This window comes from Erinaceus europaeus, chromosome 7 (assembly GCF_950295315.1).
Source record: "Erinaceus europaeus chromosome 7, mEriEur2.1, whole genome shotgun sequence".
NCBI lineage: Eukaryota > Metazoa > Chordata > Mammalia > Eulipotyphla > Erinaceidae > Erinaceus > Erinaceus europaeus.
In genome coordinates, this window is record NC_080168.1 from 63,596,512 (window position 1) to 63,620,712 (window position 24,201).

At 44.7% G+C, this 24,201-nt stretch overlaps 1 protein-coding gene across 2 annotated transcripts in view; it reads right to left on the reverse strand.

The window, feature by feature from the left end:
* Nucleotides 1-24,201, reverse strand: part of ITPR2 (inositol 1,4,5-trisphosphate receptor type 2) — a 380,387-nt gene that overhangs the window by 303,471 nt on the left and 52,715 nt on the right. For both annotated transcript variants that reach the window (XM_007517924.3, XM_060194551.1), the window contains exon 2: nucleotides 23,653-23,723. In XM_007517924.3, coding sequence (XP_007517986.1) covers nucleotides 23,653-23,723 — 71 coding nt within the window. The remainder of the gene's footprint in view (nucleotides 1-23,652; nucleotides 23,724-24,201) is intronic.

Sequence of the window (24,201 nt, forward strand, 5' to 3'; positions counted from 1 at the left end):
ATATGTGTCTACTCCAAGCATATACACCTATTTTATACTCTGGGAGCTATGCAAGCATTCCCATAAACTAATTTTAGATTTGTTTGAATTAGTTCAGAACAGACTCTGTACTGACCACCCTCCCAAGCTGCCACCTACACTTAACCCGCTGCACTACAGCCTGACTCCCTGAGTTCTGAGTTCAGCTTTCTTGAGAAACTTCCTGACTGCTTCCCAAAGTCAGGCACCATTTTACATTTCCACTGGCATTATATGAGGGTGCTATTATCTTCACAGCGCCACCAACACATGCAGCCATTTGTCCTTTTCTCACAGAAGCAAACAGAAGCAGAGAGAGAGGGAAAGAAACCACAGCACCCAAACATCCTTCAAGGCTGTGGAGGCCAAGCTGAAACTTGGGTTGTACACAAGGCAAAGCAGTGAACTACCCAACTGAGCTATGCTGCCACCTCTGCTCACCATTTTTATTTAAATCATCCTAACAGGTATAAAAGGGTATTCAGCTTTGTTTTTTGCACTTCCCTGAAAACTAGTTTGGGGTCTTTTCATCTGTTTGACCACTGTATATCTTTTTTTTTCCTTTTTTAAAGAAATCGGATCCTTTGACCACTTTTCAATTGAGTTGCCTGTCTTTCTATTATGCAATAGAAAGAAATTATTATGTATTGTAGATGCAAGTTTCTTTATCAGATAGCTGGTTTACAAATATTATCTCACAAGTATGTGTCAGCTGTCTTCTCACTTTCTTGATGTTATCCATTGCAACAGACAAGTTGCTAATGTTGACGTTCTGTGAATCCATTCTCTCTGTTACTTGCACTTTTGATGTCACATCTAAGGAAGTATTGCACAACCCAAGGTCACAGCATTCTAGCTCCTACAGTTACAGGCCTACAGCCTTCTGAGTTAATTGTTACAGATGATCTTTTCACTTTTAAATGACCAAAGAGATCCTAGTACACTAAAGGGAAGAGATAACAGATGTTAGTGCAGCAATAAAGTCAATTTATGTTCTCTAGCAGTGGGAAATGTAAACTACTAGAAACATTAGCCAGAAGGATAAAATATGCAGGCCCTGCACGCCACACCTGCTTCATTATCATCATGCTTCCTCCTGCCACAGGTCTACTCTCCCCTGCAAATGGCAAGTGGCAAACAGCAGGCAAGTCAACCTGCAGACCTTCCACCCTTCTCCTGCACTTTCTTGCCCCTTAACTCATCTTTCATGCCTTTCTTGGCCTCCACCCCAGCCTGGGGCATCCAGGTCTCCCACTGAGCCTGCAGTTTGCTCAGTCCCTTCATGGGGACCCGCATGCACTGTACTATAATGCCTAGCAGGTTCTGGAGTACATGGCTGGGCACTTTAAAGAGCAGTACTAGAAGGGGCTGGGTGGTGGCACACCTGGTTAAGCTCACACATTACAGTGTGCAAGGACCCAGTTTCAAGCCCCCAACCCCCACCTACAGGGGGAAAGTTTCACAAGTGGTAAAGCAGGTCTGTAGGTGTCTCTGTCTCTCTTCCTCTCTATTTCCCCTTTCCATCTTAATTTCTCTCTGTCTCTATGCAATAAATAAAGTTAAACAAAGAAGAATAGTTCTGGATACTGGGTTCCCCTCTGCCTATAATCCCATCTCCTCTCCTGCCTCCTGGCCATCACAGGTGGTCAAGAAGACAGAACATCTGAGCTGTAGATGGAAGAGTATGTTCATATGAAAGTCAACTCACAGGTAATGGAGACAGCATAGTGGTTCTGCAAAAGACTTTCATGCTGGGGCCAGGCTGTGGTGGACCTGGTTAAGTGCTCACATTACAGTTCACAAGGACCCAGGTTCAAGCCCCTGGTCCCCACCTGCAGGGAGAAAGCTTCACGAGTGGTGAAGCAGGGCTGTAAGTATCTATCTCTTTCCCTCTCCATCTCCCCCCTCCCTTCTCAATTTCTCTGTCTCTATCCAATAATTAGTGAGTAAATAAAACAAAACAAAACAAAGACTTTCATGACTGAGGTTCTGAGGCCTCACCACTATAAGCCAGAGCTGAGTAGTGCACTGGTGTTGGTGTCTGTCTATCTATCTATCATTAAAATAAACAAAATAAGTGGTATACCTGTTTATGTGCACACAATACAGTGCACAAGGACCCAGGTTCAAGCCCCTGGTCCCCACTTGCAGGGGGAAAGCTTCACAAGTGGTGAGGCAGAGCTGCAGATATCTCTGTCTCTGTCCCTCTCTACACCCCCCTCAATTTCTCTGTCTCTATCCAATAATAAAAAAATAAATTTAAAAAAATAAAATAAAACACATTTACAAAATTTTAAAAAGAAAGTCAACTCACATTCTTTTTTACTGGTTTGGACCGTGTGGTACTGGTTGAGAGAAGTAAGTGACTTGGGCACCACAATGCTACAGTCTCTGTCCCTCTATATTTATGAAAAAAGCAGCCCAGGGGCCAGGTGGTGGCACACTTGGTTAAGCGCACACACTACAATGTGCAAGGAGTTCCCTGGGTTCAAGCCCATGGTCCCCACGTGCAGAGGGAGAGCTTCACAAGTGGTGACATAGAGCTGCCGGTGTCTGTCGCTCTTCCTCATAGAGATAGGCTCCCCCACCCCTCTAAGTTTCTCTCTGGCTCTATCCAATAATAAATTAAGCAAAATAAAAAATTGGAAAAAAAATCAGCCCAGATGTAGTGAAATTGCACGAGTGTGGGCCTCTGCAGGCATTTAGGAAGAAAAAAAAAAAAAAAAGAAAAGAAAAGCCTGTGTATGTGTACATGTATGTGTTGTCATGGTCACTATCAACTATTACCACACACACAGAAAAAAAAAATCTCAAGAATACAAATCATGAAAAAAGCTCCATGTCTTCCTATACTCCAAGGATACTCCTGGGTTGTTCTTTCAGCTTATACCATTAGAAATACAGTTACATTTATGAAAACAAATACGTTCAAAACACCTCTGTAGAGTGCCAACGGATACAGGACCTATGGAAAACAGTATGGCAAGTCCTTAAACAAATGAAAATGGAAATGATACTTTAATGATCCAGTAATATCACTGCTAGGCATATATTCAAAAGCCTTGAAAACACTAATTTGAAAGGTTATCTGCACCCCGTGCTCATAGTTCCACTATTCACAACAGCCAAAACATGGAAATGACCTAAATACTTGATAACAAATGACTGGGTAAAGAAGTTATGTGACGTATACTACTCTCTAATCAAAAAAGATGTAGCTGCATCACTTTGGGAAATAATGGATAGAACTAGAAGTGTTTGTTCTAAGCAAAATAAGTAGATCAAGGACAACTACAAGGGGGCCGGGTGGTAGCACAGTGGGTTAAGCACACATGGAGCAAAGTGCAAAGACTGGCAGGGATCTAGGTTTGAGCCCCCGGCTCCTCACCTGCAGAGTAGTAGCTTCACAAGCAGTGAAGTAGGTCTACAGGTGTCTATCTTTCTCTCCCCCTGCCCCCGTTTTCCCCATCTCTCTCCATTTCTCTCTACCCTATCCAACAATGACAGTAATAACAACAGTAACAATAACAACAACGAAGATTTAAAAAAAAAAAAGGGGCAACAAAAGGGGGAAAATAGCCTCCAGGAGCAGTGGATTCATGGTGCAAGCACCAAGCCCCAGCAATAACCCTGAAGGCAAAAAAAAAAAAAAAAAATTAAAAAGACAACTACAGAAATATTTTATTTATATATAATATTTAGATAACTAAAGCAAAGAGACTAACCAAAAAAAGCAGCAATCAAACTGTCTCTTAAATTTTGTAAAAAACAAACAAACAAACAAACAAAAAAAAACCTGTTGTGGTTGGGCGGGGTAGACAGTATAATGGTTCTGCAAAGAGACTTTTGTGTTTGAGACTTTGTGGTCCCAGGTTCAATCCCTCACATCATCATAAGCCAGAGCTGAGCAATACCCTAGGGAAAATTTAAGTTAGTTAAATTAATAAATAAGACTATGGAGGTTAGGAGTTGGGCGGTAGTGTAGAGGGTTAAGCGCATGTGGCGCAAAGCACAAGGATCCGCATAAGCATCCTGGTTAGAGCCCCCGGCTCCCCACCTGCAGCGAAGTCGCTTCACAAGCAGTAAAGTAGGTCTGCAGGTGTCTTTCTCTCCCCCTGTCTTCCCCTCCTCTCTCCATTTCTCTCTGTCCTACCCAACAACGATGGCATCAATAACAACAATAATAACTACAACAATAAAAAAACAAGGGCAACAAAAGGGAATAAATAAATATTAAAAAATATATATGGAGGTTATCTGAGGAAGCTTGAGCACAGAAATCGGGTGTTGGATGCAGTCATCTGTCCATCCAAACATATGAAAGTGAAACCATACCACTGAAAGCTCATGACTTTGTTCTGCCATGAGACCTCATAGCTGGTAAACCAATGTTATATTAATAAAAGAGGAACTAAAATGAATTTTTAAAGTATAGCAGTATAGCTGTGTTGCTCTTTTGGAAACTACAGTATGCTTTCATTTTATTAGTTTTTAGTTAGAACATTTAGCAATGATTTCAAAATCATATACTAGGTATCGTTTCCTTTCCCTCTGGGGAGAGAGAGAGAGTAAAAATGACATACTCGGCCACCAGGTTCCAGATGCCAACTGTATTTCCTTGGGCAGACAACCCCACCAATATGTCCTAGAGCTCTGCTTCCCCAAAGCCCCACCACACTAGGGAAAGAAAGAGACAGGCTGAGAGTATGGATTAACCTGCTAACGCCCATGTTCAACGGGGAAGCAATTACAGAAGCCAGACTTTCCACCTTCTGCATCCCACAATGACCTTGGGTCCATACTCCCAGAGGGTTAAAGAATAGGAAAGCTATCAAGGGAGGGGATGGAATATAGTGTTCTGGTGGTGGAAATTGTGTGAAATTGTACCCCTCTTATACTATGGTTTTGTCAGTGTTTCCTTTTATAAATAAAATAAAATAAAATAATTAAGAAGAAGTAAACATGAGGGGGCCAGGCAGTAGCACAGAGAGTTAAGTGCACATAGCATGAAGCGTAAAGTCCAGCGTAAGGATCCCAGTTCGAGCCCCTGGCTCCCCACCTGCAGCGGGGGTTGCTTCACAGGTGGTGAAGCAGGTCTGCAGGTGTCTGTCTTTCTCCCCACCCCCCCGTCCCATCTTCCCTTCCTCTCTCGATTTCTCTGTCCTATCCAAAAATAACAACAATGGCAACAATAACAATAACAACAACAATGGCAACAAAATGAGAAAAAATGGCTTCCAGGAGCAGTGGATTCGTAGTGCAAGCACTGAGTCCCAGCTATAATCTTGGAGGAAAAAAAATGACATAGTATGTAAAAAAATCTTACCTAGAAATTTCTGGATTTGTATCTGTACAAAAATGAATAAATAATGGTGTAATCAAGATTTCAAAGGGTGGTAGTGCACCTGGTTGAGCACACATGTTACAATGTGCAAGGATCTGGGTTCAAGCCACTGAGGCTACGTCCTGGTGTAGTTCTATTTCCCCTTTGGCACATAGATGAAGGCATTATCCGTTATGAGCACTGCTGTGATGAAGACCCATCTGATCGCTGGCATCAAAGGCCTCTCCTGCTGCAGGTTCCGTGAGGCTGCGCAAGGCTCACAGAGAAGTCATTTCTGACACTTGGCACTGTCTCTCAGGTTGTCTGCTGGCTTCCTGGTTTCTGATGACCTTTCTTGACTGTGGCTTTTGTAAGTTCCCTGCTCCTTACTGCTTCTAATGTATAACTTTTTTTTTAGGGGGGAGCTAGAGAGTACTAGGCCTCATGTATACGTAACCCCACCACTCCCAGGTCAAATTCTCTCTTTTTTTTTTTTTATTTTCTAGAAAGATAAGGAGAAACAGAGTGAGAAGAACAGAGACCATAGCACTGCCCCACCCTCCATGAAATGTCCCCCTGGTGCTCTCAGGAGATGCTGAAGTTCAAACCCCAGTGAACTCTCTCAGCCACCTTAACATATGCTCCTTGCCATGGTTCAGTCTACCCTGTTTCAATGCCCAACTGTTCCTCAGCCAAGCATTGCTCTAATGTTTCTGATTGTAGGACCTCTTTATACTCTTAGAAATGATAGAGGGCTCCAAAGCTTTGCAGGCTTGTCTCCATTTATATTACTGCAGGACAAAGGGCTGAGATACTCATAATGCACTAAGGCATAAGCACATATTTCATTAGCCAACAGAGATAATGTCACACCAATTCCCCAAATCACCAAAAAAACTCCAGGAAACCTCAAGCAAGAGTGTGGAAAATGCAGAATCATATTTTAGTATCCTTCTGAAAATACATGGATCTTGTACAGATATTTTCCCAAGGATTTTTTTTCCTTCATAAATCTATGTGTCATCTTATCCTATGGTTTTTGTCAGTGTTTAAAAATAAATAAATAGATTTTAAAATTTAAATTTAAAAATAAAAATTTAAATAAAAATTTAAAAATAAATAAATAGTAAAAAAAAAAAAAAAATCACCAGTTTCCAAGGTACAAAGGTTTTGTTCAGCTAAGTATCTCAAGGCTGCTTTTTTTCCTACTATTTCAATGAAACCTTGAATTTCAGACACTTTATAGAGGTTTTCAGAAATCTTAGAAACTTTACTTCAAGGGGGTCTGGAGATAATTACCCAGTAGAGCACACATTTCACCAGACACAAGGACACAGGTTCAAGGTCCTGGCCACCACATAAGAGCGCCACACAAAAGGGAATGAGTAGTGGAACAGTCCTGTGGTTTTGCTCCTCTTTATCTTAAAAAAATAAAAATAGTCCAGCAGGGGTGGTGGAACCATGAGGGTATGAAGCCCTCATGGCAAAATAAATAAGTAAATACATAAATGCTTTACTTCAGATGAGATCTGGCATGTTCAGGGTGGTCTGGCCGTAGAGATGAATGCTTTATTTCAGAGGTCAAGGAAGAGATAGACAGAAGGTTTAAAGATGTTTCTAGAACCAGGCTACCCACATCTTGTATTAGAAAAAGGAACTCTCGTGCGCTCCTGGCTTACAAGTATGCAAAGGCGGTTTTTTTGTTTTGTTTTGTTTTGTTTTTTTTGCTATCCTGCCTAAATATATAGAGAGAAAACAAGGGTGAGGAAGAAACAGGATGTCCACAGTTACTCCTGCAAGTCAAAAGCTGGGTCCCCTGGGGCAGCTGCATTCTGTTTTGACACTTGCCCAGTGGGCTGTTACATTATTTAACATGATATTCTAGAGAGGTAACTGGGTATTTTTAGTTTATGTGATGACATTACAGGCCCTCACTACCAGCTGAGCACACAATTAGCTTTCAGTTCTGCCCTTCCCAAATCTGCCCACATTGAGGTATTTCACAATCTGGGTGCAGGCTGCCAAGCACCTATGATGATCATCTCTGCCCTTGAGCTCCATACAGAGCTTTGAAACAGAGCCAGATGGTGCAGGGTGCTGTCCGATGTCCAAACAGAGCCGGAGCTCATCTTGTTTAGAAGAGGTGCACCTGAAAACCGAATGTCTGCACTTATGAGACAGGACACTCTGGGTGAGCCAATAAACTGATCAATTTCTCATCTTCACAGCCCAAAAGAGCTTCTGGAAGTTTAAGTTTAGCTTCCTTGATGTCACCCAAAGGGAGATCCACACAAAGACAAGCTCACACACTCATGTATGTGTGTACACACACATTCTCTCTCTCTCTCCCTCTCCCTCTCTCTCTCTCTCCATGGACACGTAAGAGAAGCAGCAAGACACTTGAGCTCCTAAGAGCCCACTGCTTTCATTTTCAGAGTACAGAGCTCTCTCAGTAGAGGTGCCCAGTTAAACCGAGAGCTAACAATTTCACTTAGGAAAAGAAAACGAGCAGCAATGAGGATAACACAAGACTTGCAAGCCTGAGCTCCCAGGCTTAATCCTCTGCACCATAAACACCAGCATTGAGTGGTGCTGCAGACTTCCTCCTATAAATAAACAAACCACCTACCTAAACTGCAATCTTTGATGCAAACACTTCAAAAAAAAAAAATAGATTCAGGAACAGGCTGAATTGAATTGACCTTGCACTGCCAACCCAAGCTGCATTTCTGTTCTACCTTAATTAGCTTACCTTACTCTATGAATGACAAAGCCTCCAAACTATTCCCAAGCATTTGTAAGACAAACACTGCCAGCCGCCAACAGTGTTTGCTTTCTTCTGAAGCTGCTGTGTTTACCTTGAAAACCACAGAATGCAGGCAAGGGCACCTAATCAGAGAAGATCTTAAACTGCTCATTCCCAGAATCAACACCTGGGAAGGAAAGGCAGTTGATTTGAACTTGAACACACAATGGGCAAACCAACCTTTTATCTTAGTAGTAGCCTGTTTAACTTAAAGATTAGTGAACTTTGCGGAGATACACAAAGACATTCAACAAAATATAACTCTCACTAATTTGTGTCATGCTAAGGAGAGAGTCAAACAAGTATAGCCCATCTACCAAAAAAAGTAGACCAATACTATCTTAAGTCTCACAGAACTCTGCTTACAATAATAAATGTGGGTGTGACATATTCCCTCTCCCTCTCACAGAACTTTGTTTATGCTACTGAGCATGTGATTTGACTCTGTTATGCTGTGAAACAGAACAAAGTACTACTCCACCATTTTTGTGGAGTGCCCTTGGTGCTGTCCATGGTGCTCCAAGGTGGTCTAGGTCTCAAGCCCAGGGCCTTCTTCATAGAAAACATGCCCTCTACCAACTGAGCTATCCCCAAACTCCCTCATCTGACTTTTAAATATGCCTCTTAATATGCCTGATGCCTAGCATGATAAGAGGAAATGGAGAAATTAATTCACATAAAACAGTAACTATTTCATTCATTGGAACGTTTTTGAGGAGCCAGAAGAGTTTCAGTTCTATAGAGTTGAAGCTTCTCACCACAATGTGTTCCTAGAAACTATCATACAGTGACAGTACTTTCCTAGGGAAATTCCAATGTGGTGATCATGTGAGTAGGATGAATTCCCTAAGGAATACAAAATTAATAGTCCTCTATATCAGCTAGAAGAGCAAACATCCTGTAAAAGTGATTAAAATATATTTTGTTATGCTTCAATATGAATCATTCTTTTCCCCAAACTTAATTTTCCATCATGTAAATATATAGACAGCAGTAGAGGCATCTGTGTGAGGACTCAGAGAGGCAGAGACTTGAATAGTTTCTTGATCTTTCTCCCTCATATATTCCCTCTCTCTCTCTCTCTCTCTCTCTCTCTCTCTCTCTCTCACACACACACACACACACACACACACAATCAGATCAAAATAAAGAGAGTATAGGGGTATAGGCTGGAGAGACTTCTATTGCAGTAAAGTCAAGATAACATTTCCAGGTCACCTCTCATCACTTGTGCGCTACTTCTGGTCTAAGCTATTCTACCTTAAGTTGACTAAATCCACCTCTTATTTCAGCCTTTTCCAGAACAGAATGTCAACAGAATTGTGTACTAGGTAGCCTTGAAACCCAGCTGCTTTTATTTAGCATGAGACTAAGACGACCCATTTCAGATTCATGTTTTGGGTGTGTTTCAGTAGTTCATTCCTTTTTCTTGGTGAGCAGTATTCTATTATGAGGATGACTCGCTGCCTGTATGTATTCCTTATTCATGCACCAGCTGAAAGAGATTTGAGGTGTATCCTGTGCTTGGTTGTTTGTTTTGTTTTGTTTTGTTTTGTTTTTTGCTAGGTTTTTTGCTAAGCCATACATTCTATGGCTTCACTCTGACAAAATCTAACGAGGAAAAGTTCAGAATACATCCCTCTTCAATAAGTAATATATGATTTAGAACTGAAGAGGGAAGAAAATTCTAGATGATGGGGAACCTCATGCCACATTATAAATCATTAGACATGCTCATGCATTGCCCTGTGCTTTCTGTAAACACTGATGTCCACATATTTATGTAAGCCCAATTTTTTTTTTTTTTTGGCCTCCAGGGTCATCACTGGGGCTTGGTGCCTGCATCATGAATCAATTGCTCCTGGTGGCCATTTTTTCCAACTCTGTTGCCCTTATTGTTGTCATTATTGTTATTGTTGCCAATTATGTTGTTGTTGTTGTTAGATAGAACAGAGAGAAATCGAGAGAGAAGGGGAGACAGAAAGGGGAGAGAAAGACACCTGCAGACCTGCTTCACTGCTTGTGAAGCAACACCCCTGCAGGTGGGGAGCCGGGGGCTCAAACCAGGATCTTTATGCCAATCCTTGCATTTTGTGCCATATGCACTTAAACCACTGCACTACCACCTGGACCCCAGGCAAACTTTTGTTTTTGCCCCCAGGGTCATCAGTGCCTGCACTACAAATCCACTGCTCCTGGAGGCCATTTTTGCCCTTGTTGTTTATTGTTGTTTTTATTATTACAGTTGTCATTGCTGTTATTGTTGTTGGATAGGACAGAGAGAAATCGAGAGAGGAAGGGAAGACAGAGGGGTGGGAGAGAAAGATAGATACCTGCAGACCTGCTTCACACCCTTGAAGCAACCCCCTGAAGATGGGGGGCTGGGGGCTGGAACCGGGATCCTTACTCTGGTCCTTGCGCTTCATGCCATGTGTGCTTAACCCACTGCGCTACAGCCCGGCCCCCCTGAGACCAACTTTTTATGGCTCTCAGTAAATATTTAAGGATGATATTAAGTGATAGGACTTTTTTTTTTAATTAATTTATTTATTTAATTTATTTATTCCCTTTTGTTGCCCTTGTTGTTTTATTGTTGTAGTTATTATTGTTGTTGTCGTTGTTGGATAGGACAGAGAGAAATGGAGAGAGGAGGGGAAGACAGAGAGGAGGAGAGAAAGATAGACACCTGCAGACCTGCTTCACCGCCTGTGAAGCGACTCCCCTGCAGGTGGGGAGCCGGGGTTCGAACCGGGATCCTTATGCCGGTCCTTGTGCTTTGCGCCACCTGCGCTTAACCCGCTGCGCCACAGCCCGACTCCCAGGACTTTTTTTTTTAACTTTATAAGTAACAGCCAAACTCCTGAAATGTGTAAGAGTTCCAGCTGATCTGTACCCTTGCCACCTGGAGGAGTCCTCTACTGTGGCCCGTGAAAGCACTGGGTTTTCTTGAGGCCTCTTTAAATGATGGCTTTTCCCAGGGGACTCATTTAGGATGCTCTTTACTTATCAATCTTACCACTTTATATTCTATCCCTATACTCAGAAATCTCAGTTTTGTACTTCCCATCAAGCTTTTCTCCTGAGACTCCAGACCTAGACACCTACCATCTCCTAGTTCTGCCTCTCTTGTGAAAAGTAAACTAGAGCTAAGCCCATTGCTGTAGTTAGCAGGCTCTTTCCAACCTGGTGCTCACATTCCTCAGCAAGTGGCTCAAAAGAGCCCTCTCCTCAGGCCAGTCAATCTCTGTACTCTTGATACCTAACGTTAGCTACAGGTTATTAGCACATGTGGAACAAGCTGACTTGTCAACAGTACTTGAGCACTGTTGGGGGGGCTGCTCTTTCTTCCCATTCTCACTACTCCTATGCTGAGAATAACATCTAGCAGGTGAGAACATGAGGCAAGAGGTCCAGCCACCTCCATTAATGGCTGAACCAGTGGCAGGTATGAGACACCAACCAGACCACCAGCTGCCGACCAACCAGAGAAGCATGAGAGAGCTCGGAAGAGGACAGCAAGGGGGTGCTCTGGACAGAAGCTTCGGCCACATCTGCACTGACAGCCACTGTCTTGGTCCACAACACAGTGTATCTTAGTTATTTTCAGTCCCTCAGTTGCATCCCATTCTACCTGCCCCATTTGGTCACAGAAGAGAATAGGCCTTCATAATTTCTATTCTGATTAAGCCACTATATAGCATAAAATTCTTTGTTTAGTTCTGCATGATCTTTTGCATAAAAATCAAATGACTCCTGGGGGCTGAGTGGTGGCACTCCCAGTTGAAGGCATATGTTGCCAAGTACAAGGACCAAAGTTCAAGCCTCTGCTCCCCACCCACAGGGAGGAGGCTTCATGAGTAGTATAGCGGGTCTGCAGCTGTCTTTCTCTCTCCCTCTCTTATCTCCTTCTCCTCTCTCAATTTCTCTGTCCTATCTAATAAAAATAGGAAGGAAGAGGAGCCAGGTGGTGGCACACCTGGTTGAGTGCATGTTACAGTGCACAAGGACCTGGATTTGAGCCCCGGCCCCCACCTGCAGGGAGGAAAGCTTCACAAGTGGTGAAGCAGGGCTGCAGGTGTCTGTCTCTGTCTCTCTCTGTCTCTGTATCTCTCTCTCTCTCTATCACCTCCTTCCCTCTCGATCTCTGGCCCTCTCTATTCAAATAAATAAATAAAGATAATTTAAAAAATAGGGAGGGGGAGATAGGGAGGGAGGGCCGGCTGTCTGGAGCTCTGGATTTGTAGTGCTAGCACCAAGCCCCATCAATAACTCTGGTGCCAATAAAAATGTCTCTGTATGGCAAAAGAGGCCACTAGGCAACAGGACTCTCATATAAGTTCAGCTCTGTCCCTTCCATACTCTCCTAGGATTTAAACATTCTTCCAAGTAACAGCCACCTGATGCTCTAATGCCTCCTCCTAGCCAGAAACCCTCTTTGGGCCCTAGTTTCCTGCCCAATGAACAGCTGGCTGCCAGTTTCTCCACAGTGCCATCTTGCTGACATTCTTTCAACCCCCAAGTCAACCACAATTTTTCTCTGTGCTTTCTCAACCCCTGGATTTAAGGGCGTGCAGTCAGCAGTTAAGGGTCTAAGTTTCAATCACAGCTGAGCTTTCGCCTAGTTCCATGAGCCAAGGCAAGCGCTGTAGCTTCTCTGGGCCTCAAATACCTCCTCTACATAACAGGCTGTGACAGAGACTTCTACCGTTTCCCTGAGCATCTGTTGTCTTCTTCTCATAGGAAACAGAACTCTGAGCTTGGGCAGGAAGGTGGGAGTCTGCTGGCCACCACAGTCCTCAGCCTCTCGCTATAAGATGCAGCCATGTGTGGGAGCTTCCTGGAGCTGTGAAAAACCACCACCAACTTGGTGCTGGGAAGTAAAAGAAAATGATTCTCTCATAGTTTGGAAAGCCAGCTGTACAAAGCCGAGATGTCAGACAGAGGGCCATATTCCCCCAAGGCTCCAGGAGAGAACTCTTTATTGTCTCTACCAACTTCTGTGACCCCAGGCCTCCAGTCTGTCTGCATGTCCTTCTCCTGCGTGCCTGCCTCCTCTTCTATCTCTTCTAACGAAACTGGGTTTCAAGATGGGGCCCACTGGGATAATCCAGAATTATCTCATACAAGATCCCTAACTTCAATACATCAGCAAAGACTCTTCTTCCCCATGAGGTAGCATCCAGAGAGCCAGAGGATTGAAGCTTACTGCTTTGGGGGACCCAATGGACTGTGTGACTAGGAGCCAGGAGAGTAGTGGTACACCAACTCCAGATGCCCTCCCAAGACTTGCCCTGTGCATCTGACTCCCTTTTCATGTCCACTGACTGGGAAACAGTGACTCCCGGGAGCCCAGGGGCCAAGTGCTGAGGATGGTGTGGTTGCCAGGAGAGTTCTGTATTCATCGAGCTCTAGAGAAGTCAGCATATGTGACACATAAACGACTTGCAGTGGTGGTGTTATTTCTGTTGGGGCACCCCACTTAACACATACAGATAATGCTCCCGAGGGCTAAATTCACAAGAACATGGGGTTTGAAGGCTACCTAGCCTGTCCTGGGGACAGCAATGACCATGAGCAGTGCTGGCAGCAGCACTGAGCTGGTCCCACCCTACAGTCATCACCTTGCCTATGATTGTGCAGGGGATCAAATTCACTGAGGCCAAGGTCTTACACTCCTATCTGACCTGTTCACTCAGAAGAAGGTCAACACCCCAATATTGTCGTTTATTTTTTTGCCTCCAGGGTTATCGCTGGGGCTCAGTGCCTGCACTATAAATCCACTGCTCCTGAAGGCTATTTTATTCTCCTTTGTTGCCCTTGTTTATCACTGTAGTTGTTGTTATTACTATTACTGTTATTGCTGTCATTGTTGGGTAGGACAGAGAGAAATGGAGAGAGGAGGGGAAGACAGAGAGGGGGAGAGAAAGATAGACACCTGCAGACCTGCTTCACTGCTTGTGAAGCGACTCACCTGCAGGTGGGGAGCCAGGGGCTCAAGCCAGGATAACTGGCAGTCCTTATGCTTCACGCCATGTGCACTTAACCCACAACACCCCAATATTCTCTATGTTTTGTTTTTGTTTTATTTTTATTTTTGACCAAAGCACTGTGAAATGTGGTGCTGTGGACAGAACCTGGACTTTTCCTTATGCAAGTCTGGTATGCTAACACTATACAGCCTCCCTGGTCCTCCATTACTCTTTAAGGAAGAAATGCAGTTTAGCTTTATATGCGAACTATTACCCTAGGAACTGCTCTCAAGAGAAGGTGCACACCAGGCCTGAGAAGACTTTTCCAGATGGACAAATCTGCCCAGCCACAGACCAATCAGATGCTATCATTAAGAGGCATTCCTCGTTTCTCTATTAAACAGGAAATTAAGCTCTCCATGCTCCCACATGCCTTCATATCAGCTCTTATTACTTCTGTACCTTGTTCTACAATTATTTATAGACACATCTTATCTCCCTCCAGAATATAAATTCCTTGAGAGCAGCATTAATTTCTGACTCATCTGCACTGTGACAACTAGTCCACACACTGTACTTGCACAATGGATACTCAATGAATCTCCCCTAGGCTTAGACCAAGATCTCAGAGTGGAGGAAGATAGGGGTCATGGCTAGGGAGATGGCTCAGTGGCTGAGCACAGGATTTTCTTGCATAAGATCTCATCTGATCCCAGTGCTACAAATGCCAAAGTGATGCTCTAGTTCGTTTTCTCTCTCTCTCTCTCTCTCTCTCTTTCTCTCTCTCACTAGTAAACTACATTTAAAGGGGGGGAGCGAGCTTCAAACAAACCTGCTTGGCCATCACTAGCCCTGGGACCCTAGGACCCTGGGACCGTTACTATACTTCCCTAGAATGTGATTTCCAGAGGCAGGAGGCTTAATCTATCATAAGTAGGCAAATGAAGAATTCCACTCCTTAGGATGTTCAGCTCTGGCAAGATGCTCCAGTTTCACTGGACTATGTGTATTCCAGGTGTGTCTCTTCTGCCCCTCTCTTAATTTTAAAGAAGGTCAAACATCACAACTGATAAGTACAAACCAACCAAAGCCCACGTGTCCTGTATGTACTAAAGGTACAGTTGTATGAGCTCAGGCATAAACGGCAGTCCTAAAGAAGCCCCATGCAACTGTCAGAACCAAGCAACTTCCCTCCATGAGGAGCTCAAGCACCCTAAAGAATAAGCACTTCCACAATTCTGGCTCTTCGGCATGACAGGCAGAATGGCAAAGCAGTGTGGTTTCATTCCATCCTCTCCAGCTTGTCTTAAAAAGCCCCATGAGAAGAGGAAACTTATTATCCAATTTCCATTTCCACTTAAGAGTCTAGTAATAGGTTCATGCTGGAAGGGTTTTTTTTTAATAATTTTTTAATGTTTTAATTATCTTTATTTATTTATTTGATAAAGACAGTCAGAAATTGAGAGGGAAGGGGAAGATAGAGAGACAGAGAGAAACCTACAGCACTGCTTCACCACTTGTGAAGCTCTCCTTCTGCAAGTGGGGACCGGGGGCTTGAACCTGGGTCCTTGTGCACTATGACAGGCATGCTCAATCAGTTGTGCCACCACCTGGCCCCCACTCTGTAAGGTTTTTAATAGGATGATTTAAACACACAGGGTCAACACAGCAGCAAAACTTCTCTGGAGAACTGCACAGCTGCTTTGGTGTAAATTATGTAGCTGATGGCTTGGCGAGTATCTACACTTACTTTAGCTGCTAACTGCACAGTGCCATCATTTAAATAAGACGTCACTTACTGTATGTTCCAGTGTTCTAGTCACACTACAGGTCTAAATGGCAGCCTGCACATTCAACACGAGTGAAGTTACCTGCAGAGGTGAGGGATATAATGCTGTCACAATAGGCCTACACACTGGCTTATCCCAAAACTTAGCGGTTCACAACTCATTTTCCGGCTGGGAAGTATTAAGACTCTCATCCCCAAAAAAAGAAGAAAAAGGTAAGGCATCTGTTAACAAAACTGAAAGTCATCATCACCTTTAAGAATTACTATTTCTGGGACTGGCATGATGCATGTTAGATTACACATGTTATAATGTGCAAGGAGCCCAGTTCAAACTCCTGGCCCCCACCTATGGGGGTGGGATAACTTCATGAGTGGTGAATCAGTGATACCATTGTGTGTGTGTGTGTGTGTGTGTGTGTGTGAGCGTGCACGCACATGTGCATATGTGTGTGTCTGCTACTCTCTCCCCTTTCCCTCTCGATGTCTGTATCTATCCAAAGCAATAAATAAAAAATATCTAACAAGAAATCACTGAAGGAATTATAGTTGTCCAGCAGGTGAATGTTTTTAAATTAAGAACTCCCCAAAAAACAGGAGGGAGCTCTATAGTAATATGAACATCCTAATGCAGTACTTAAAAGACTGAGTTGGGCAGAGCTGGCATACTCAGTTGACTGCTCACTTAACAGCATGTGAGGACTAGGTTCAATCCCCCTCCTCACCACCTGCACAGGGGAGGATTTATACACCATGAAGCAGGTCTACAGGTATCTCTCTTTCTCTCTTCCTGTCTACCTCTCTCTCACCTGTCAATTTCTCTCTCTTCCTGTCTACCTCTCTCTCACCTGTCAATTTCTCTCTGTCCTAAGAAAAAATAAAGAAGAAAAAATAAATGTAAAATGGGGCTGCCAGGAGTGGTGGTTTCACTGTCAGCTCCAAGCCCCAGTGATAAGCATGGTGCCAATAGAAGAAAATTTAAAAATAAAAAGGCTAAATAAAAAGGCTGGGAGCCAGGATTAGATTTAATCTACCTGGCTTTATGGAAACAACAGGTGGTATGCACAGGGAGATAGAATTCAATATATAGCATGAGGGAGAGGCTAAAAACGAACAGCTCTGCAGACAAACAAATTTGGTTTGAGTCCTTGCTCTACTGCTAAGGAGCTCAGATGACTACATCACCTCTTTCCCATTTTGATTTCATCACGTGTCTGCACTGTCCTATTGCACTGCACTGAGCTCCACGTTTTCATCAAGACCCTGCACAATGCTGTGGCATCTAACCTGGCTGCAGACATACACCCGAGCCAGTGAGTCACCTCTCCAGGCCACATGCTATGTGCTTCACTTTCCCAATAACAAAGCTGAAGTGCAGTTATTTCCATCTTATGGTGGGGGTCACAGCGCCTATGTGATGATGTATGTGAAACCCTGGCATGGAGCAGCATGAACTGACTACTCTTATTTTCATGAAAATAAGAATCTGCAATGGGACTAAGTGTGAAGAAAAGTAGCAAGGCTAGCTCAGGCTGAGCTAGCTGGTAGAGAGCTATTTATAACCACCTTATGCTGGAGAATCATAATTAGCCCAGGGCAGGAATTCAACTACAAAACAAAAAAACATAAACAAAAAGCCTCAGCGCTATTGCCTAGTATGAGGGCATTTCTACTTTTATTTCTAAGTGGTCAAGACTAGAGGTGAAAGTTAGAGTCCCAGCCTTCAAACCAACATCTCAATCAGATGAAAAGAAGGATTTGAATTAAAGAAAGAAAGAAAAAAAAAGGAGGGGGTCGTTGAATAGTCTCTCTCTTGGTTTCAGATTCTGCAGCCTTCCAACTGGCTTCTGAATGGCCTTCAGCTTGCCAGGAATGGCCACTAGGTAGACCAGATGGATTGCAAAACAGATGCCCACAGGATCTCAGAGGTGGAGCTCTCAAGGCCAAATGGCCCAGCCCTGGGGATCTGTCAACAAACTAACCTTATCAGGGAACAAGGGAGGGCCAGCTCCTCCAAACTCGCCTCCTCCACCCTCATGGGGATTGGTTTCCAGCTCCCCAGCATGACTGTGAAAACTGGGTAGTGACAAAAGGACCCAGGGACACCTCTCTTATCTGATTGCAGTGGACTTCTCCTAGAGAAAGGCTCATGCATGGAGAGGCAGACTATTAAAGCTGACACATGCAAAAACTGTCACTTTCTAGAGAATGGGGGCAAGTTCATAACCAAGGGCCAAGTGCAGAATGCACAGCAGGGCTTCTCAACAGGGGCAGAGCTGACAAAGGAGTCACATTCACTCCAAGTCACGTGGGATGCCAAGGGCAGCAGGAGTCAGGAATGAGAAAAGTGAACCTGTGGTAGCTGCTGGGTAGTGGCGTGCCTGGTTGAGCACACGTTACAATGTGAAAGAATCTGGGTTCAAGTCCCATTCCCCAGCTGCAGGGGGAGAGCTCTGCCAGTGATGAAGCAGGGCTGTAGGTGTTTCTCTTTTTCCTTCTCTATCTTCCCCTACTCTCAATTTCTGGCTGTCTCAATCCAATAAATAAAGATAATAAAATTTTAAAAAGCCAGCGTTCACACTATAGAGTCTAGGGGTGTAGCCGGGAATGACATACAAAGGGTGATGTCTGCCTGCCTTCAGACAAAGGTGTGGTGGTTGTGGAAGGTGTTGATGCTGGGCAGCTCTCTGCTCTGCCTTTACAGCTCCTCTGCCAGTGGATTTACCCTCGTGTGTATGTGTGTGTTTGTGTGTGTGTGTGTGTGTGTGTGTGTGTGTGTGTATGTGTGTTGGAACTGCTGCTGCCACCTCATGCATGTACCACCCTACTACTCCCAGATCAATTTTTCATTCCTTTTACTTCAGACAGACAGGAGGTGAGGAGGGGCAGCAGACAGCATGACACTGTGCCACCATCTGCGGGAGTTTCCCAATACCACAGAGCTCCCATGTGGTGCCAAGGGTTGGAACCTGGGACTGTACATATGATGGGGCATCTGCCCTACCAAGTGAGCTATACCTTGGCCTTAAAGTTGATCTTATGATAGGGAGGAGGAGGGAGAGGGAGAGAACATTTGATCGTCAAAAACAATTTCTCATTGTCTTGTTTGAGAAACACTATTCTGACTGTGTGTCTTTCCATGAACACTGGTTGTCTACTAGGTTTTGAATAGCTCTTGCGACACTGTTAATTTGTGGAAGTCTGGTTTCCTCTGTCCCTGTGTGGGGCATTGTCACAGAGGCTAACGGCATTTCATTCAACAGCTGTGTGCTGTTGGAGGGATTCATGTCTACCTTTATGGAATTCTGACAGCTCATTCGAAACAAGTGGGGGTGCTACTTTGAACTGCCCAAAAGCTGATACTTTTTAAAGATCTATTTTGTTTGCTGCATGTGAGAGTTCTGCATGAGGCATAAAGAAAGAGGAATAGGTCAGGTGGTGGGGTACCCATTAAAGCACACATACTACAATGCACTAGGACCTGGGTTCAAGTCCCTGCTCCCCATCTGCTGGGGGGAAGCTTCATGAGCGGTGAAGCAGGTCTGTAGGTGTTACCCTTTCTGTCTCCCTCTCTACTTCCCCTTTCCCTCTCAGATCTCCCTATCCAAAATAAATTAAAATAACAAATATGAAAGAAAGCAAGAAAAAGGGAGGGAGGGAAGGAGGGAAAGAAAGGATGGAAGGACAAATGATGGGTGGGAGGGACAAACTAGAGCAGCACTCCAGTACGTGTGTGAAGCAAAAACATGAGGCAGTCTGATTCAAGGCCTGAACGGCTATTTCTCCAGCCACAAAGCTCTTTAGTGCTGACTGCCTTGAAAAACCACAGTGGATATGAAAACGAGCACATGCTTTGCATGAAGGAAGTCATGGGTCTGATCACACCCCTAAAAAAAAACTCTTTCCAGACACACCTGACAGCATCACCCGTGTGACTGGGGATGAGGTGCAGATGAACAGCTGCTACCGTTCCCTCCTGGGACCCAACTAGTAACAATCAAGGAAGGTGCTCTGGAATCTGGGAGGCCATCTAGAAAGTCAGGGAAGCGATTCCAGAAGCCAATATCTGGAGAAGCCAAATGACCAGGGACCAACCATTAGGACAGCAGCCTGCTGTGCTGGGAAGTCTCTGAAAGGTTAGGCTGGTCTATCCCAAAGCAACTTGGAAGGCTCCACCAGGATGGGGGTTCCACAACTCAAAGAAGAAGAGCCATAGTTCTAAGAACACAGGAACTAGGAGGAAGGACCCTTTGCCAGTGAGAGTGTTGATGTCACTGGTCCCTCTAGGAGTGAGATGAAGGACGAGGACATGAGGTTGCCCAGCCATCCCAGGGAGGGACGCAGCCATAAGGACTCACCCTCTAAGCCAGTGCCTGCTGTCTAACAGGACACCAGCTGTCTGTGTGGCATCAGCTTCTGGGACAGATTCAAGTAACCACTGGGCTGCTGACAACTCACTTCGTGGGAAAGAGAAGTGAAAAGGCAGCCACAAGCCTGGAAGATCAACACACACACACACACACACACACACACACACACACACACACACACACACTGACAGAGGGGTAAGCTGTGAAGTGGGGACCTGCCATGAGGCCTGCTTCCTCACAGGATCCCAGGGAAAGCCCAGGTGTCTCATCTAGAAGGAAGGGTACAATGGTCAAAGCTCTTTGCTGGTAACTAGGGAGGTAGAACACAAAGGTTATACAAATGGCTTTCATGCCTAAGGCAGCAAAGGTCCCAAGTTCAATCCCCAGCACCAACATGTGAGCCAGAGCTGAGCAGTGCTTTGGTAAATAATAAATAAATAAGTACTATTTTCTGGGGGATAAGAAGACAGCACAGCAACAGCTTTGCATGCCTGAGGGCCCAGGTTCAGTCCCCGGCACCACTTTATGGCAGAGCTTAGCAGCACCTTACCTCTCGCCCACTCTCATATGAAAATAAATGCATCATTTTTAAAATAAAAAACAAAACAGCTCTGGGCTTGGGAAACACAGAAAGAAAACAAACATGAAAAGGCCTGCCTGCTCAGAGGAAGTGGGCTGCCTGCCTATGCTAAGCCGCCTTCCTGCATGTGGAGGCTTAGAGTCCTTGTGCATGTACTCTCTGGAAAGGAAGGCCAGGCCTCATAGCACTGAGTCATTCCCCTACTCCACTCCCAGTCAAGAATATCCATCCCTACAGACTCCGAGTGGGCAGGTGACCCAGGTAAGGTGGCGGCAGCCAGGGCCATAGTCAAACCTACGGCAGCCATTATTCTCCTGCTACAGACAAAGGCTGGGTGTCCTGAGGGCATGCTGAACTTCCCTTCATCGTCAGGAATGTCTGCGGATTTGTCTTTGTTCACTGTCATTTCCCCCCAGAAATGCTGGCTTCCACTGACTGAGGAAGGTTTCTGTCCCACCTATGGCCTCATTCTAATCCACTCCACTCCTCCTGCTGGAACTGAGGTGGAGACGGCTTTGAGTAGACACAAGGATAGCTCTCCTTAGAGAACCCACATAGACACTGCTGGGCCTTCTCAGCCTCTCCTCCAAGTGCCCCCCGACTCCTTCACACTGGCCATCCTCACACAAGTGCCACCCCTCACATGAGTGCCACTCCACATCTCTCTTATGGAGACCATATATCTTAGCACTCCAGGTTTTGTGTCAGCCTCAGGTCTACACACCCCATGGCCTAATTAATCACTCTGCAGAGCTAACACCTTCTGTGACCTCTCAGACACTGGCAGATGTCTTTGAGGCCAGAGCCTTGCCTGTACCAAGGCCACTGTGACAGCATGACAGGCACCCACAGTGGAGGGGGAGCTACGTGACCTGCAGCCGTGGATCTGTGAGATCCCAAGTGGGTGTTAGTTAGAAGAAACCTTGAAATATTGTAAGCTTGTTAGAAGAGCCTCGGTGGCCTTGTTGCTTGTTATCTCTGCCCCAGCCCTTCTGTAGATGTCTCTTCTCTATCTTGTTCCCCTTGCTAATAAACTGCTATATGTTTTGCTGATGTAAGCTGTTTCAAAATTCTTTGATGTATTGTGTAACTAACTGACCGATAAAAAGACAAGAGACCTGGTAGTGGCTGCTATACTCTTTACCATCTTCCTAAAAGATGACAACTGTGTATGCCACACAGGGCACCAAAGTTGCAAACATGAATCACTGGTTAATTATTTGCATGAAGCCTGCATTGAGGCTGAAGACTCAGGATTATAGGTGTAAGCCCACATTCTTTTCCAAAGCACCCGTCCCCTCCTCCTCTTTTTTCACTACAAGGTTCCAACTTTCCAGACCCCTGCTGTTCTGTTTTCACATGTCTGCTCTTCCATTAGAGTTCTACCCAAGTCTATCTTTGAAATCATTACACACAAACACACACACACACACACACACACACACACACACACACACACACCCCTACCTCTACTACAATGCACTCCCTGGCAGGTTGTCCTGCAGCACTGCTGTCTGTCACAGCTGCTGGCTCTCAGGGTGGTCTGTGAGTCCACCACCAGGGCGGATGGTGTGCCTGCTCAGGGTTAGGACAGCAGTGTTTTCTGGACAGTGTCACCATCCACAGCTGGTTGTGGATCAACTTTATTGCTTGGGAAGGACTCTGGGACTCTTATGCACAAAGTGGGCAGTTTAATATCTGCTGTACTGCAAGGTTCAGAGTTTAAGGAAAATAAAATGCACAGATACCCTTATAATGAGCAGAGTGCAGAGCAAGGGGGAAACACTGCAGGAAGTGGTACATCCAGATGGGAAGGGCTTCAAGGAATCTCTGTGACCCTCTCTCAAGATGGCAGCCCCTCTGAAAAGCCATTTTTCACCATGCAAGCAGGAATGCTTGCACAGTGTGTTCATAGGGACTGTCATTTTACAACAGTTTTGGTCACAGCACCTTGTGTGGTTACATGAATCACTTAATTACTGATTTCGATTGTCTGAGTTTCTGCAAATTCCACAAACCCTCCTTCATTAAAAGCCCAGTTATGTCAGTCTATGATTACATCTTTCTCTGGGACCAATTTCTCAATTGAGATAATCAAAAAAATCTCTAAGACCATATGAGGAAGGCGTTCTATGACAGTCAAAATCTATTACACACTTACAAGGTGGCATTTTAAAAGCTAAGCTAACACATCACTGTCACCTCCTGGGGATTTTACAAACATTAGCTAAAACGCTGATATGGTGACACTAGCATATACAGTGGAACTGTCACAGGACTAAATCAATATATACTATTAAGCTGTACTGATAAGTTTGAAAAATGGATTTCCACAAGGTGATGGCACACCTGGTTAAGTGCCCGTCTTACAATGCGCAAGGACTCAGGTTCGAGCCCCCAGTCCCCACCTGCAGGTGGAAACATTTTGCGAGTGGTGAAGCAGTGCTGTGAGTGTCTCTTTCTCCCTCTCTATCTCCCCTTCTCGATTTCTGGCTGTTTCTATCCAATCAATAAAGATAATAAAAATTTTAAAGCGGCCTTTCACAATTAAATTCCAAGACTTCTTTCAACAGGAAGAAAGATTACTGTCTAACCAAACAAAAAGTGGAAGTATTCTTCCATTGTAAACCTTCTATGTGTTAAAGAACAAAGACATGGATGGGAGGGTATGATTTCAAAGAATTCTAGTGAACATATTTCTTTTTGAAAGCTTCACATGAAGTAAGATCGTAATATTACATGCACTGAGACCAAAGCCATCTCCCAGGCCACACAACAATGAACAGACTTTTGTTCTTACCTCTGAACTTCTTGGGGGGGTTGGCCAAGTCGCCTGCCTCTGGGTGGACCACACATCTGTCATCCACGAGCCTGGAAGGAAGACAAGCATCTGTTACCATCACCACACTTGTGCAGCCTCCACTGTGCAGACCAGCTTCACAAAGGAAACTTAATGATCACAGATTTGTCCAAAGATTTGCTTACAGAGTTAGGAGCACAAGGTCTATGGAATGGAGCATCAAGACACCTTGCTAAGGGCAGGACCCTGGTGAGGGGGATCATACTGTGGACAGACCATGGTAGACTGCAGACCTTCCAGCCTGGGATTGACTGGCCTGCCAAACACTGGCATAGGTTGTCCAAGGAAAGAATAAGGAATCCACAGGATAGACACTATCTAGGGGAGCCACAAGTTAGGCACTCTCATGTTACCATGTGCACGGGGCCAGGTTCAAGTCCCCACTCCCCACCTGCAGAGAAGAGGAAGCTTCATAAGTGAAGCAAGTTCTGCAGATGTCTCTGTTTCTTCCCTGCCCCCCCCCTTTTGTTTTCCTCCAGGGTTATCCTG